The sequence below is a fragment of the Achroia grisella genome, unplaced genomic scaffold, assembly GCF_030625045.1.
Source record: "Achroia grisella isolate CSIRO2021 unplaced genomic scaffold, CSIRO_AGI_Agris_v1 utg640, whole genome shotgun sequence".
Lineage (NCBI taxonomy): Eukaryota > Metazoa > Arthropoda > Insecta > Lepidoptera > Pyralidae > Achroia > Achroia grisella.
In genome coordinates, this window is record NW_026712977.1 from 2434785 (window position 1) to 2452215 (window position 17431).

General features: G+C 35.8%; 1 protein-coding gene across 1 annotated transcript in view; it reads left to right on the plus strand.

The window, feature by feature from the left end:
• The window catches only part of LOC131849172 (protein NDRG3), a 121381-nt gene that overhangs the window by 16896 nt on the left and 87054 nt on the right, over window positions 1-17431 (plus strand). Inside the window, exon 3 of the mRNA XM_059199178.1 lies at window positions 5137-5333. Coding sequence (XP_059055161.1) covers window positions 5137-5333 — 197 coding nt within the window. The remainder of the gene's footprint in view (window positions 1-5136; window positions 5334-17431) is intronic.

The following is a 17431-nucleotide window of genomic DNA, read 5'->3' on the forward strand; positions in this document are numbered from 1 at the left end:
AAATTATAGCCTATATGCTATTCTTATGTATAAGCTATACTACTGTAAAGTTTCACCAAAATCCGTTCCGTAGTTTTTGATGAAAAAGTAAAATATATCAACTCACAAACTTTTTATAATATTAATAATAGATTATGAAGATATTGATGTTCTTCAGTTGTAATTTCGTGTTTTACATTAGATTTTTAAATGTGACGCCATGAAATTCAAGATTTCTCCCGGACAGTGGCGTTGTCACACAACGTCACGTTTTGTCACCCTTCCCTCCTAGACGTGTGACGTAACTTATGTATAGCCACTTCCTTCTAATTTGGCGTTCATTGTTTTCTACTTTTTAGTCAGCTATTAAAGATCGTACGTAGCTTAATAACAGCCCATAACCTTTCTCAAGAACTGGGCTATCAAATGCAGAAAGTTTTCCAAATCCGACTAGTAGTTTCAGTACCCATAAACAAACTCTCCAGTTTTATGTATTAGTACATAATTTGAGTTTAGTTGTGTTTGTTATTATCCGCTAACTCCCATCATAATACGTGCTTATATAGTCTGCCTACACATTTAATGATAATAAGGGAACTTGTAGGTATTATATTCTACGCCTTAGGGAGTTCAGAACGTGCGAAATTGATAGTCTGTCTTTAGGGTTCCAAACTACTATATAAAAACTAACTAACTACTAAGAACTGTAAGAGAATGGTGCAACTTTGTCTATACGCCTATCACAGTGTTTTATGGCAGAATATAATGATGATATGTATTCAGCAAAGTAAGGTATTTACAAACCGATACTGTATTGAAACCGTTTGTCCCCAATGCAATAAAGAAAATAGACTTGACTTTTGGAATTAGTTTTAGATATTGACAGCCCATAATGATAATGAATGTTTAGTAAATGAAAATCATTCGACTCAGAATCCTTGAAGCTATGAACCGATTTCTATGATTCTCTTCGTAATCGCTAAGATTTACTACGCTACTATAATAATAGTAGTGAAGAAGAGTACAATAAAGCAGTAAATTAATTATAATCTATATTATTGTTGTGTTCAGGATAATCTCAAAAACTGCTGAATGGATTTTCATGGGCTATTTTCGATTAACAGGGTAATTTTCGAGGAAGGTGTAAATAAGAAAGAAGTGTAATGTAGTACGTTGATTTTTTTCAAAATTAATTGAAATACTCATGTGAACCCGGAGCGCGTCGCTAGTTAATGCTAATTAACTCTCAATTCTGTCTTCCGTTGGGGTAGAAACAATTGCGTGTCAAGTGTTTCAATCGAAATCGACCTCTTTCACATCCACTCTCATAATCTATTCATACAAACAAGGTTACGCATCAGTTGGTCAAGTGCATGCCCGGCATAAACTTTACTACCGTGTGACCACTTGTTTGAGTGTTTTATAAATAAATAAATGATTACCACGCTATTGCCCTTTTTAAGTCACTGGAATAACAAACAAGCATTAGCTACCGGCTGATGGTAAGTAGTAATCATTGCCTATATACATGAACAGTACTACGGTAATCACGTTATAATAATAATAACACACTACACAACGCCATCTAGCCCCAAGCTAAGCTGAGCTTGTGAAATGAGTACTAGACAACTCGTATATATATATATAGGTATAATTAATAAAAATCACGAGACCTTACCACGTTTTATTTATTTTTTATTAAGTTTCCGATATTTCGGCAGTTTCAACCACCTTGATCACGGGTAAACTGAAGAAGCGGGCAGGTGGTAAATAAAATCTTTTATGACTGCCCATCTTCGTTTGTTGCTACTATTGAAACTTTCTGATGGCATTCTTTGTCTTTATTTATAAAAATAATGACTGCCTCAAATTTAAGTCTTATGTAATAGTTAGAAACATTTCTAATGTACATATACATGTACACACATAAAAGACCCTAGATAGATTCAAACAATCATACTCATGGTTGTAAATGTTTGTACCGTGCGAGGGACCGAACACGCATCCATCGAATGTAAAGCAGTGTGCTAAACCATTAGGCCACTGAGGCCGTCAATCTCATAACATCTATGGATATATATATATAGTAGAATAACTAAGATGTCATACCTCCATAAACAGATAATGTATTTACATAACCTAATTGTACAACTAAGAACCTAAAATTAAAAACCTTAAAATTTATAATATAATAACTAAAATATATTAATCAAAAGGACTCCCTTTGGGCAAGGTTCCGAAGATACTGGCAGCGTTCCCCCTTTGAATGGATAGGCTAATTCTTTGTCTAAGGTTGTTTGTCTGTCCAGCTCTTCAGTCTTCTGTGATGTCGACTAACCTTTTTGTTATTTCCTTGAAAAGTCTTATAGCGCTAGGACCCACGGACCAAGAGTAAGACCTCCATAAACTCTGTAATATAACTGCTATATTTCATTTTTCAACCGATATACAACTTATAAAGTAAGCTGTTTGGTTGCTGAAATTAGCAATATACAGGTGCCCACGCAGACGAGTTTGTACAAAGTTTACCTCGGTAAAATCCTTTCCATCCAATCTTTTCACAGGAAATTGAAGTTTCAAAACATTTATTTGAAAAATATTACGTTTGAGAACATATGTGTGACGAGTTGGAAATACAGTAGTTCTACATCAAAAGGGAGCCGGGAAGCACTGACGGAAATGGGAATTGCCTGAGTGCAAAGGATGCGTTTCCTCTGAAGTAAAATTGTAAAATATGAAGCGACCAGAAAATATAAAATTTTAAATCTTTTAATAAACTACGGTTTTCTTTCAAAGAATTTATATATATCATTTATATAACAGTATCCTTTACCTTTATAGTATTCCTCTTATAAAGTTTGTGAGGTTGGATGTTCAGGTTAAATCTCCGGTAATACTTATTCGATTTTCGATAATTGTTTCACAGTTGTGTATTTCATATATTAGGCTATATAAAATCAGATTTTTATATATTTCCTTTTAATCGAATAATCCATATTTCAAATTACATTAAATTATACTACGATATATATATATATAAAGTTTTTATTATTCAAATGGGTCGAAGCTAAAATCAGTATAGATATTGTTCTCTGAATAATAAACCGATTTATCTTATATATAAAATTCTCGTGTCACAGTTTTCGTTCCCATACTCCTCCGAAACGGCTTGACCGATTCTCATGAAATTTTGTGAGCGTATTGAGTAGGTCTGAGAATCAGGCAACATCTATTTTTCATCCCCCTAAATATTAGGGGTAGTCCACCCCTATTTTTTTTTTATTTTAAGCCAAAACTACGTTTGTCGGGACAGCTAGTTTATTATATATAGATGTCGGTAAATAGAAAGAAAAGTCTATAGCCAACTAGCCAGCCTACCAAACCTGTAAGTAGCGCTCAATGCTCAAGGAATTTTTCGATGTATGTAGAGGTATATACTATTTGTTCCCACAACTTCTTACGAGTGGTATTCGGAATAACAATAGGGTAAATGGTCCTTTTTTTCTTTGTGAAGCGATTGGAATGAAAAACACTAAATGTTATTGGAAATTTATAAAATACATCAGTAAAACACGCAAAGCGTTTCCAACATCAATGTTCACGAGCGAGCGGACAAGCAGAAAAAATTCCTAAGATAATTTTCTCTGTAATATAAATACAACATATATAATTTATATATTTCTTTAAATTTTTTATGTAAATATAAACTCGTACATTTTGTTTAAGATTTTATTCTAAGTAGTTACTCGCTGGTAATGTTATATGTATGAATTTCATTGGTCTTCTATTTATAATATTAGTTTGGATGAATAAAGCGAGAATATTAAAAAATCTACTATTCAGTAGACCCTGGGGCAAACAAAGGGCGTGCTCACAACGTCTACTGTAGTAAATTGCTAAAGACATGAATAGAATCACTCGGATTTCTTTCAAGTACGGATTAATTTCCAAGTTGTCGACCCAACTGACGTCCACAAACGGAAGTCTTTCTCCGGAGTGTTAGCTTTTAGTTCAATAAAACATTACATTGGAAGGTACCTAAGGCTGGAGATGTAAAACGGACTGTCTTATTTGTTCCAGCTGTGCCACCATAGTTTATTTCACCGTACAAAGACACACTGGTCTATAAATGTCAGCTTTTTTCCTTTGTAACCCCTTTTAGAATAGAAAAGGGTCAATCTCTGCATACATTACTAGTGTGCGATCTAATGCACATGGATAGTACGTTAGGTATGACCGCTATTAGAATTATTTCGACAATTTCCTATACTATGCAATTGCGGTAAATAGCTATAGTTTAGTTAGTTATACAATTATTGTTGTTATAGTTTATGACCTAGTTTTCAGTATATTTAATATGTTAGACGTACATATACAAATATTGCTATTGTGTTATCAAACGGACTTAAAATTTCTTGCAGTTCTTCTTAACGCCTGCTATTAAGAAACTTGATATTATGAATATAAATATACAATAATTATACTACGGAGCCATCTTCGTAGTATAATTATTTATGTCTTTATATAAGGACCATATTTTATAAAAAGTCGTCTGTGTATCTCAGTCTCTCCTATTTCATCCTCTAAGCAGATTGCTTCGTAAGCTGTGTTTCAGTTGAAGGGTTAGATAAAGCAGTGAAATTACGGGATAACGGACATGACATCACATGATAACGTGGTATCCGTAGTGCTGTTTGTGCAGTGTATATGCAAAACGTTTACCACATACCATTAAGTAGGCGGTCACTTATTTTCTATTCATATTACATTAAAAAATACCTCTAGTTTCATAATAATGTTTCTTTTTTTTTTTGTTTTATTTGCTAAAAATTGTTTTCTTATGTCTAGCTGTGTATCCTCAGTAGTTTTCAGTTTACTGCCCATAGTCTTGCCTGGTAATACAGATGGTTATCGTGAATATTGATCTCATGAGTGGTTTGTTTTCTAACTTTAATGCTTTTATAACATTTGCCGTGGTCGTTGAAGCTCATACATGCTAATTTAGAGTTGACGATAACCAAATCTGAATGCATAATTCATAGGTAAGACAAACTGTCGACATTTTTTAAGAATTGTAATAGTAGCATTTTGATAAGTGTTAATACATATAGCAACTCGAATGATATCGATGACTCAAATCATACATTGTTCCAACAGTGTGTTACCCATTGACAGCATGGACGACATAGAGCTGAAGAACATCCAGCTGCAGTTCCCGAGCTCGCGGCGCTTCAGCGGCGATGGTGGGTGTACGGAGGTGCGCGTGCGCACCGACCGCGGCGACATACTCGTGGCCGTGCAGGGTGACCGCGCCAAGCCGGCCATACTGACCTATCACGACCTCGGCCTGAACTGTAAGTACCCATTATCAAATTAATACAGCGATTTCAGATAAGCTATAACTTAATATTGCTGCACGAATAAAGCTCTGCGTGCGGTCTCTACGGTTTTGTGGAATTGTGCAAACGTCTGCGATTACTGTATACGCTGGCGAGGCATCAGTAGAGGATGATGTAAATTCAGGTCAGTTAGCCCATTGTGGTGAATTCACAAGAAATTAATCACGGCGATTTCTAAGAGGACCCTCGTGGTATAATGATAGCAATAAAATCACTGGAACCCCCATTGGTTCTATTAATAACAATCCCTCCCCCCTTATCTACCAGGGTTCGTCAAGGACAGAATAAAAAGTGCTTGCGTACCATTATTCACACTGTTTCACGTCAGGTGTTTAGAACATGCTCTAGCGTAGTCACGTACCGTCAATGATATCCAATTTCACATGCCACAAGGACAATATTTTGTCTTATCTATAATAAATATGTGATCTGTGGTTTTGTGTATAGAGCGAGTAAAGTAAAATTTAAGAAAATTTGATACTACTACCAAGTTTTATGTAATAGAAAAGGCCACTACGATTTCTTGCACAGATACTAAACATATTAATATCGATCGCTTTCTGTGGCATATTTGATCAAGTGTAATGGCAGTTCTGATGGACTAGATAGTGACGCCGATTGAACCAAAGTGCCTAGGTATATAGTATGGAGCTGTGATTTCCGCATTTGGCCTAGCAAGTGGTTGGGCATGATAATAGAATATAAGAATTTTTATATCCTATACATAATTAATGATATGGTGCTTGACGCCGTTTTATATTTCTCTAAAGCCATTCGTAATATTTCCTATTGTACGTTTAATTGCTTTTCTAGATCTCGTTGCGGTTTTTGCCTTGGTTTAGCTTTAGAGGATACCAAAACCTGACTAGAATTGCAATTAGAATATAACCGACTTTTGAAGTTTATTTTAATTCCCGAATTGAATTGAATTCTCTTAATAAGCCGCAATGGACAATTTTGGGGTTATTTCTCCATCTGGGCCCTGCTACCCGTCGGCTAATTCACATAAATATTTTCGCCTTTTTGAGTTATGTTGTCTATATGTGTATTCCATATTAGTTTTTGGTCTGATCCCGAGGAGCTAAAAACCATCGCACCTGAGAATATCCTTCAATTCTTAACCCTGACGGGTCTGGGTTGTGAACTGAAAAAGGGCGAGCACAATAGATCTGTGCAGGCTGCAGTGTTATAGGTCTTAGGTCTGACAATGGCCCAAAATCCCTCAATAAAAAAAAGTTTTGTGTGTACTTAACAATAATGTTCGGTAGCTTTAGGACATAATTATGTACTAATTCTTATTAATTGATAATAATGGTAATATTCCTGTTTTATTTCTACACAATTAAACCATAACTTATTAGTTTATCAGAAATGTTTCAATATGGATGCCAACCCTTAACTTGTCTCTACTTTGATTGAAAACTTGGCATAAATTAATTAGTTCTAATGCTGACGCGTGTTGATAAATGAAGCAAACATGTGTGTATTTGTGTTCATCTTCATCTTGATGGTTACTTTATAATTATAATAGATTATAAACAGATGATGGCAAATTCTTATTTTTATTTATTTTATTTGCTTAATACAATACGTCATCAAAATTTTTGAATATATTATGTTCAAGAAATGTCAAATTTATATTAATAACTAGTCATCTCTCCAGTATCGCCAGCGTGCTCATAACTTTGTGAATATTAACATAATATGTATATAGACTGTTCTGAAATAATGTACTCTTTAAAGTATTAAATTGTTGGGTCTTATTTTCTCACTATTTATCACACTAAGAAAATAATTCGTAAAAAATGGACAAAACATCCCAATGTAGCGATTGTCTAACCGCTAGGTTTATAGAGACAAATTACGAATATAAAAGAAAATTACTTTTTAGAATGGTAAAAGAGCTGACGGCCTATCAGATGGTAAATGGTAAACGATGCTTCGATAGTAGTACAACGGACATTGCGTTACCATGTGTTATCTAAGTTACCACTAGGCATTGCCATTTCGGTCTGACATGAGATCCTTCCGTATCCATGTATGACATTAGTAATTTTAACAGGCAGTTGTTAGTTGGTAGTTGTTGGTAACTTTGTAATTGCTGTAGTTATTACAAATATTATTCAGTATGGGTTTATATGTTACATATGCACAATTTCACAAACGATTTATTTTGTAATTAAATAAATGTCATACCCATGAGTTAATCCTGATGGCATATCCATTTCATTTCAATTTCGTTAATAAATCCACACATTGACCAATCATGCGAGTATTCCACGAAATATTAATATTTCAACGCCGAAGTTACCAAGGACGATTTTCAATAATTCATTTATTTTTGTTACTCTGTCCGTGTAATATCTATCTACAATAGCCTTCTTTCGGCCCTGAAACCGCTGGGATCTCTATTTTTACTACACTGCTTTTGGTTATTTTTAAATAACATTATAATACAAAATATCCAAAATAAAACAGACATCTAATACGGAAGCAAATGTGATGTGACGACGGAAATCTCATCTGACTTATGGTCGGAATATGTAATAGACTACTATACTGGTTGTATTATCAGATGACCGTCTTGCTTTCTTCTCAAATTTTGTCAAGAAAATCAGAAAATCTAAAATTCAGGTTTTATAGAATAATACCAATGATAAAAAAAGTCTGTTTTAGTAGTTCTATATTTAACGAGACCATTTCTCAATGCATTAATTTCATTATCCTGTCAAAGACCGCCCCTTTACACCAACTTCAGTTTCCTTCATTCCACCTCTAACGATATTCCCCCAAATATTTTAGACAGCTACGGGTCTGCAGTATTAGAGACTAAATCTATGTATACAAGTTACTATTATTTTTGGGTTCTTTTTAATCTGGTATAATCATTACTTGAATAATACTATGAAGTGTGTTTGTACAGTCTACGAAAGGAATTCGTAGACAGTAGAATTATTTGCACACATCTAAATAATTACCCTTCCTGAAACCAGGAGTGGATATCGCCGCTCCTTATCCAAATAACTGTTAATTAATTGCACCGACCAACAATACAGTGTAGCTTACAATAGATCAGTCAATATTACGTTGGGTCAATTTATTCTGGGCCCAACAACATCTCTGTAGCATATTGCGGTTGGCTTGACCTAATTTTGTTTTCAAATATTGATGCATAGCAACCTTCAACAACTATATTCTATAAGCGAGTTTAACCTTTCTGTAACTCTAACAGGAAGGTTAGAACGAGTTGAAATCCAGCGATAGTATTTAAAGAACTGAAAATTATTACAGTAAAGGTCGAAGGTCGGTTTGCAAAACAAATGATCTGTCATGTACGGATCGTGTGGTCATGTCGTCGATATTTTATTAAAACGTTCGAATAATTGTTTTAACTTTTGAACATTGGAATTTATTGTTCAGATTGCATATTTGATTGGACTGTATCATTGGTTTTTGGTTGTTCTTGTTTATAACATTATCTTCATTCTGCGAAGTATATTTTCAGTTAAAACTGTTATGGGGAAGAATCATCATCTCATGTAATTGTTTTAAAATACTCAGGGCTACATAATTTGTATCTGAGCAGCTCATGAAAATATGTTATTATGTAGTAGTTATTTAATCACAAATTACAATTTAATTTCAAGCTGAATATTCTTTATGTACTTACGATTGTAGTACTTATATTCATCCTAAATATAGACTCTGTCTAACCTGTTAATTTTAATATTATTATAAATATTTCATTAGTAATAACTAAAAATAAATTTATGTACATTTTGTTATCGCTACCTTCCGTTCGTAATATTTTCTGAGATTCTTCTTAGAGCCTACTTAAGTAGGATTGTATGGAAGAAATATTTTTATATCATTAAATATATAAAATTCTAAGAAAATTAATGTTCTTTTAAGTCTTCGCCAAGGTTTCTATACTTAATTGGAGGTTTCCAAGAACTTTATAATAGTACTTATTTTGTTTATAAATTGCGGTAGATGGGCGCGGAATAATATTACATACGAGTATATCGTGGTTGCGGTAAAATATCAATCCAATGGCTTGATAGTAAATTCTAATATGTTCGGGATTTATTATTGCTACTTTTGGTTTTTTATCCATTATATTATATATATCTATTTGAATTCTAATTTTAGCACACACTACATGTGCCATTTTGAATACATAAATATGCACGTATCTAACCTAAATTTACGAAAATTCAGCGATCTAATACGGCCAGTCTTTCCGTTTATTTCAGTTCGGATTTAATATATGGATATTATCAACTACCCCAATTAGTATGACCTATAAAACACTTATAATGTTATTGACTTTCTATGTCTGGCATATGAATAATAGATGTTACTGGGCAGACAAACTTAGTCCCGTAATGCTTAAGTGACTGTCGCGAATCATCGCGATATTTGTCTGTATATGATATCTATTCGTGTAAGATGTGCATTAAATAATGACGGTAGAAAGAAAGTACAATACACTAACGTTTGATGGTTATTAAAAATAGTTGAGGGTAACACATTTTTCATTCATTCTGTTAAATGGAGCGAAGAGGTTGGCTGTTCTACGAGTTTGTTCCCGAAAATATTGCAGTAAGTGCTTTGTATCTATTATAATACAACGTAAACTTGTTTATTGTTGAATCTTTAGTGTTATTTACAATAATTATTACGAAATGGTGTGTCTCAGTGTTGTGTCTATACTTCGATCCCAGTAGTTGCCTGTTAAGCAACTTGAACCGTGTCTAAGGCGTTTAAGACCTCAGGATTGTGCTCAGTGTCATGCTTGTTACTCAGTTGTGAGGACAGGGGTCGCTGTAAGGGGTGGTTGGAGGCGACTGCTCAGAATACTCAGATCGAACTCAGCTCCGTATGTTACTCATTGGTGCACGTAGTTTAGTAGTTTACTATAACAATGTACTGCATCCCGTTGGACATAACCAAGGGACTCAGCCTCCTCAGTATCAAACGTACATATGGTGTGCACTCTCAGTTACTCGTCACACGGCTCAGTGTTATGAACCATTTAGGTTGCATTGGATTCGCATCCAACTCAGTTTCATAAATGAATCTCAGCTCAGATATCCATTCTGATATATAAGTTGGTATATGCATATATATATATGAGTAATTGTGTCTGTATGCTCACACATAGTGTTGGGGCATGCATGTGTGTGTGATATATATATATATAATTAGTTCATACAGTGTTTTATCGTTATTGCGTAGCGAGTTACGACTTTAACGACATGGTGGAGGTGCTGGGATCGATGTGGACACACGTATATGAAAATATTATACCTACCCTCTTATCTTTTGGAAAACATAAATTGTAGTTTTGTGTTTAGGGTATTATTTATCGTAGTAATTTGTCGTAGTAATGTACACAGGCTCCTCATATTATTTTTTGATTCGATCTAGATACTTACTTGTGTTTATCAAAAATTACACGAGTGAATATCGAACCGTTTCTGACACGCGGCTATTGTAATCAAGGACCATAGACAATTTTATTTTGAACAAATACATTACCTACAAAAATTTATAATGAAATAATAGGCACTGTGAACAATTGTATTCTATATTTATTTTATATACAAACCTTTTCGAAAAATTTTTTCATGGAATTTATTATATCATTTAAGAATAGTGTTCTTTTTGTTGGCGAATAAATTAAGAGAAAGAAAAATGAACCAGTGGTTTTAAAGATTACAATTTATATTAGTAAACAAATAAAATTTGTATATTCGAATTGTTATGCATGGATAATGTTTACAACAATATGTAAATCGCTATAAACATTATGTTATTTTAATTAATTGTTTTACTACATCTACACATGTTTGAAGTATGGCAGCGATCTCTCAATCAATGATACAAATTGTTTCTTGGCTCATTATCGTTTCACAGTGAATTCAGTTTACATAAGCACATATACCTACTTTAGATGTCTCAGATATCCTAACTCGTTGTTACAGTTGGGACCCACAGTTGTACAATCAGCTACGTTAAAGGGGTGTTCAGTAGCCTGTGCGAATAGTTGGTTTATTTGAGTGAAGCGAGCTGGTCCTTTATTTTTGTAGTGATGGAGGAGTTGATTAAAACTAGAATGAATCTATTCTTAGCGAACGTCGAATCTCTTATAGATACTGGTCAGGACATGTTAATTAAATTAAAATCAGACGGCATTGACTTAGATGAAGCTAAAATTATTACAACAAAATTGAAATCTGCCATAGACCGCTTCGTTGCTGAAACGTATAATTATTATAAGTTGGTAGAGGTAACATCGCCTGATGATTTAGCAAAATATACGGATATTCAGATAAAAGGGGAAGAATTGGTAACAGAGCTCAATCATAGGGTGAATAAAAAGGCGAACAGCGAACCATTTTCGACATTTAATACTGTAGAGAAACTCAATGTTGCCAGTAAGTTGCCAAAAATGGAACTAGCCAAGTTCAATGGAGACGTTTTAAAATGGCATCCTTTCTGGGACCAATTCTCATCGAATGTAGACAGTAGAAACATTAGTGAGGTAGACAAACTGTTGTATCTACAATCGGTACTTGAAGGTGAAGCGAAAAGAGCAATTGAAGGTTTAGACATGACAAATAAAAATTATCAGATAGCGGTATCTACCCTTAAAGAAAGGTATGGAAAACCTGGAACAATAATTGATGCTCATTATGCAGCGTTGTATAGAATAAGGACGGCAGATAAATCGGTTGCAGATTGTCGACGGATCTTAAATGAAATTGAGAGACATCTTAGGGTACTGAGTTCTTTAGGTGAAGACGTTAGCCATAACCACCTCAGAGTGATGATCATGCAAAAATTCTCAGAGGATTTAATTTATGAACTTCGAATGAAAATGGGAACCGAAACAGATTCCATAGAGAATATTAGACGTCATTTGGAACATATTATATCCGCACGAGAAGCGTCAAGTAGGATGAAAGAAGAAACATTTTCGACAGAAGGATCCACTAGTAAAGAGGACGCTGGGAAATTTACACTAGAATCCCTACATGTTCGAACAGAAAATCAGCGAGGGGCGCAGTCAACGTTTAAGAAGTTCCCACTAAAAGAAAAAGATAAGGGTAGAAGGAGTTACGGCAGAGGAGGAGTTAGGCGTGACCCTGATAAAAAAGAATATGTAACCGGATACCTTAAGACAAAGTTAAACAATGGTCGAAAGAGAAACCACCTCAGAGATGATAATAATTACCGAGGCTTTGATACCAAACGGAGGAAACCATCGTGTATATTCTGCGGTAATGGTCACTTCAACGATGAATGTGATGTAGTGAAGACTGTTGAAGAGAGAAAACGAAAGTTAGAAGGCCGTTGCTATAATTGTCTATCAGAGGGTCATATCTCAAAGGAATGTAAGTCGCATAAGAAGTGTTGGCATTGTAGTAAATATGGTGAACATAACAGAGCTCTCTGTCCCTCTCGGAATCCTGTCAGAACAGAAAATCTACACGTTGGTGGTTCTAATAACATAAAGGGACTTACCTTCCTGCAAACTGCCGTTGCTCAGGTTCAGAATGTAGAAAAAGAATCCGTCATTGCGCCTTGTAGAGTAATTCTCGATTCTGGTAGTCAGCGCACGTACATAACAAAAGAGCTTGCAAAGAGATTAAACTTACCTGAATTAGAGAAAAATAATCTTTCCGTTTTTACCTTTGGCGCCGACCGTCCAACTGAAATTGATAGTCCAGTAGTAATATTTAGAATTATCACTAGAACAAATGTATACAAAATACTTTATGCCAACGTTGTTCCTCATATAACTAATAGTGTATCCACATTGCCTCGAGAAATGGCTGAGAGTGTTCTTGGGAGCGTCGTCCCATCGAACACTATATTAGCTGATGATAACTCTCTGGGTGACAATATAGATTTGTTAATAGGTAACGACTATTATTTCACATTTATTGATGGTGAAAAGAGAAAAGTAACCCAAGATCTTTACTTGATCAATTCAGCTTTCGGATGGATTTTTTCTGGCCGTTATTCTACTTCGGAAAGACACCTCCCAGATAAGCTATCAGTATTAACTTATTTTCAGTCTGGTATTGAATTTAACAGTTTCTACGTCCCTGATCTTCCTTTAAAGAGTGACGATATGAAAAGATTATGGGATTTAGAGTCAATCGGAATTATGGACTCTCCGAAGGTCTCCCGTGAAGATGAAGCTGTTCGGCAATTTAATGAGACGACGCAATATTTAAATAATCGATATTATGTGAAATGGCCGTGGGTCACATACCCTCCGCTTTTACCATCAAATTATGGGTTGGCTCGTGGTAGATTAACGAGTTTGTTGAAAAGACTTGATGACGATACAATCCAAAGATACAACGATATTATTCAGGATCAATTGGAAAGGGGCATTATAGAGATAGTGCCAGATCCATCTGTACCTGTCGAGCATCCCGTGCATTACTTGCCACATCATTGTGTAGAACAAAATGAAAAGTTACGTTTGGTGTACGACGCATCTTCCAAGACAAAGGGCAATAAAAGTCTGAATGAATGCCTATATCGAGGACCACTCATGCTAGAGGATCTTACAGGTCTTTTGATTCGCTTTAGGGAACATCGAATAGGCATTGTCGCAGATGTCGAAAAGGCATTTTTGCAGGTCGGTTTACAGAACGAAGACCGAGATGTAACACGATTTTTATGGACAAAATCTGCAGGAAGGGATCTATCTCCTCAGAATATTCAACATTATAGATTCTGTAGAGTGCCTTTTGGAGTGATATCAAGCCCTTTCCTTTTAAATGCCACCATACGACACCATTTGAAAAGGAGTAACAGTGCAGTCTTCAAGCAAGTCGCGGAAAATATTTACGTTGACAATTTAGTTACTGGCACAGATTCAGTGGAAAATGCTGTGAAGTTGTATAATGGTGTTAAAAGGGCATTTGACGATCTTTCTATGAATATTCGTGAGTGGAATTCCAATTCAGAGCAGTTCAATGAGACTATTCCCTTACAATTTCGATCTAAGACAACAGAACGTATGAAAGTGCTAGGCCTGGAATGGGATCTTCTAAACGACATGCTGAAGCTGAATTTTCGGTTAGATCAAGATAAAGTAAACCAAATTAGGACAAAACGAGAAATCTTGGGACTAGTAGCTTCCATATTTGATCCATGTGGTTTTGTAACACCGATTGTTTTACCTATGAAGTTGTATCTACAAAATCTCTGGAGTCAAAAATATGACTGGGACACTGAGTTAGCTGAAGAAGCTCTCGTAGAATGGCAAACGGCCAGTGCAGGCTTGAAACTAATTAGATACATTAGTGTTCCTCGTTTCGCAATCGGAAAGGAAGATTTTAATACCTCCATAAAGCACGAACTTCACGCATTCGCAGACGCATCGCTACAAACTTACGCGGCTGCCGTGTACTTACGTAGCACTCACCAGAATAAAAGCGAAATTTCCTTCATAATAGGGAAATCACGTTTAATAAGCAAAAAGGATCAGACTAACCTTCATATACCGAAGTTGGAATTATTGGGGGCTTTAATCGGAAGCCGGCTCATCAAAACTGTTCTTAAACACTCAAGACTTCCAATCTCTAAAACTTACCTATGGTCAGATAGTCAGATAGTCGTAAATTGGTGTAACTCAGAAAAACTTTTGCTGCCATTTGTGGCGAAACGCGTTGACGAAATTAAATTAAATTGCAATCCACATATTCGGTACGTACCTTCACATATGAATCCCGCCGACGTAGCAACACGACCCAATATTTCTGCTGAAAGTGCGCAACGTTGGTTGATAGGTCCAGATTTTTTATACAGCGATCCAATGTACTGGCCGAGAAATACACAAAAAGACAACGAGTTAGATACACACATTCAAGTTGTCGCGGGCCGGGAGGATCCTTCGGAAACAGAGCCACAAGAATATACAATAGATAGCTTCGAACAACAAATAGAAACTCACTCTCAAATAAATGAAAACATTCCACAGACAGTTCAGCGTACTGCGGTCATTGAATCAATGGAAGTCGATAAAAACCATTTAACATCAGATTATAGTTTGACAAATATTTCAAATAATCACATTGATCAGATCCGACAAGTTCAGAAGGAATGTTTCTCGAAGGAACTTACGGGTATGAAGACAGATCTTGTGAGAGCTCTTGACGTGTACAAAGACGAGGACGGTATACTCAGATGTCGTGGGAGACTACAGAATACAGATTGGTCGCATAGCCAGAAACACCCGATATTATTACCTAAAGATCACGCTTTCACATCAAAGATAATCGAGGATGCACACCGGAGAAATTATCACGTAGGAGTGTCTCATACTCTTGCTATTATTAGAAAACAGTACTGGATACCCAGAGGTAGAATGCAAGTACAAAAACTTCTCAGACAGTGTCCAGCATGTAAGAAATACTCAGGAGGTCCTTATAGATTGCCACCCATGGCCCCATTACCACCCGAAAGAGTCACTTATAGTGAACCATTCTCTTACGTAGGTCTTGATTATTTTGGGCCCGTGTTGGTGGATACGAATGGTTGTTTGGAGAAACGTTGGATTTCCTTATACACCTGTTTAGCTGTGAGAGCTATACATATGGAGCTCGTAAAAGATTTGACTGCAGAGGAGTGTTTGTTAGGATTAAGGAGGTTTGTTTCCTCTAGAGGCGTCCCCAAATTAATCATCTCAGATAACGCTCTGCAATTCAAACTTGCAGCCGATGTCCTCACTGGGGATTACTGTGTAACGAATCGAATAAAGTGGAGATTTATTCCGGAACTCGCGCCCTGGTTCGGCGGATTTTACGAAAGATTGATCGGTATTGTCAAGAACTGCTTAAAGAAAACAGTCGACAAACATATGTTAAATCATTCTCAGTTAGGTACGATTATTAAGGAAATTGAGGCGGTTGTAAATTCACGGCCACTCACTGTAGTCGGTGAAGAATTAGAGCACGTTTTAACACCTGCAGATTTCCTACGAACAGGTGGTCCTTCTATACTTGTAACTTCAGATAAGGAGTTCTTAGAATCAGCTACGATCACAAAATCCAATTTGGTCGAGGGCTGGAAAAGAGGTCAACATATTTTGAGGGAATATATTGACATGTTCTCCAATCAGTACCTGACTAGTCTAAGAGATCGTAGATCTGTGCATCGTCAACCTCGTATAACGGTAGATTCTACCCCAAAAATAGGAGATTTAGTACAGATAAAAGGCGATGCTAACAGAGCGCTATGGAAAGTCGGCAGAGTATCAGGCATAGTAAAGAGCGCCGATGGGAAAGTCCGTGTAGCCAAAGTCACTACCTCCCCACATGAGACCCTGACCAGGTCGATAGGTCATCTCTATCCACTAGAAATTGAGTCAGAAATATCAACAGAAAGCAACTCTCAAATGCCTCCAACTAAAGCTTCCGAGGAATTGGCAACACCCCATGCCACTGGCTCTCCAAATGACAGGGCACAGGCTACTAAGAACAATGGCACCTCAGCACCATCTCAGTCCCTAACGGAAGAGACTCAGCTTAGACCGAAGAGACTCTCATCTCAAAGGGCAGCGGAAAGAATCAAGGCATGGACGGCTCAGCTTCTCAGTGTTTTGCAATTGATTGATTGAGGTTTAATTGAATATGATTACAATGATGTGATACTGTTGATTTTGAGTACGTATTGAACTAATTTTGTTATCTGTTCTACATTAAACTGTTAACAATGATAATTCTATGTTTTCTTTCTATTTCTATCCTAAACCGGGGCGTGGAGTGTCGCGAATCATCGCGATATTTGTCTGTATATGATATCTATTCGTGTAAGATGTGCATTAAATAATGACGGTAGAAAGAAAGTACAATACACTAACGTTTGATGGTTATTAAAAATAGTTGAGGGTAACACATTTTTCATTCATTCTGTTAAATGGAGCGAAGAGGTTGGCTGTTCTACGAGTTTGTTCCCGAAAATATTGCAGTAAGTGCTTTGTATCTATTATAATACAACGTAAACTTGTTTATTGTTGAATC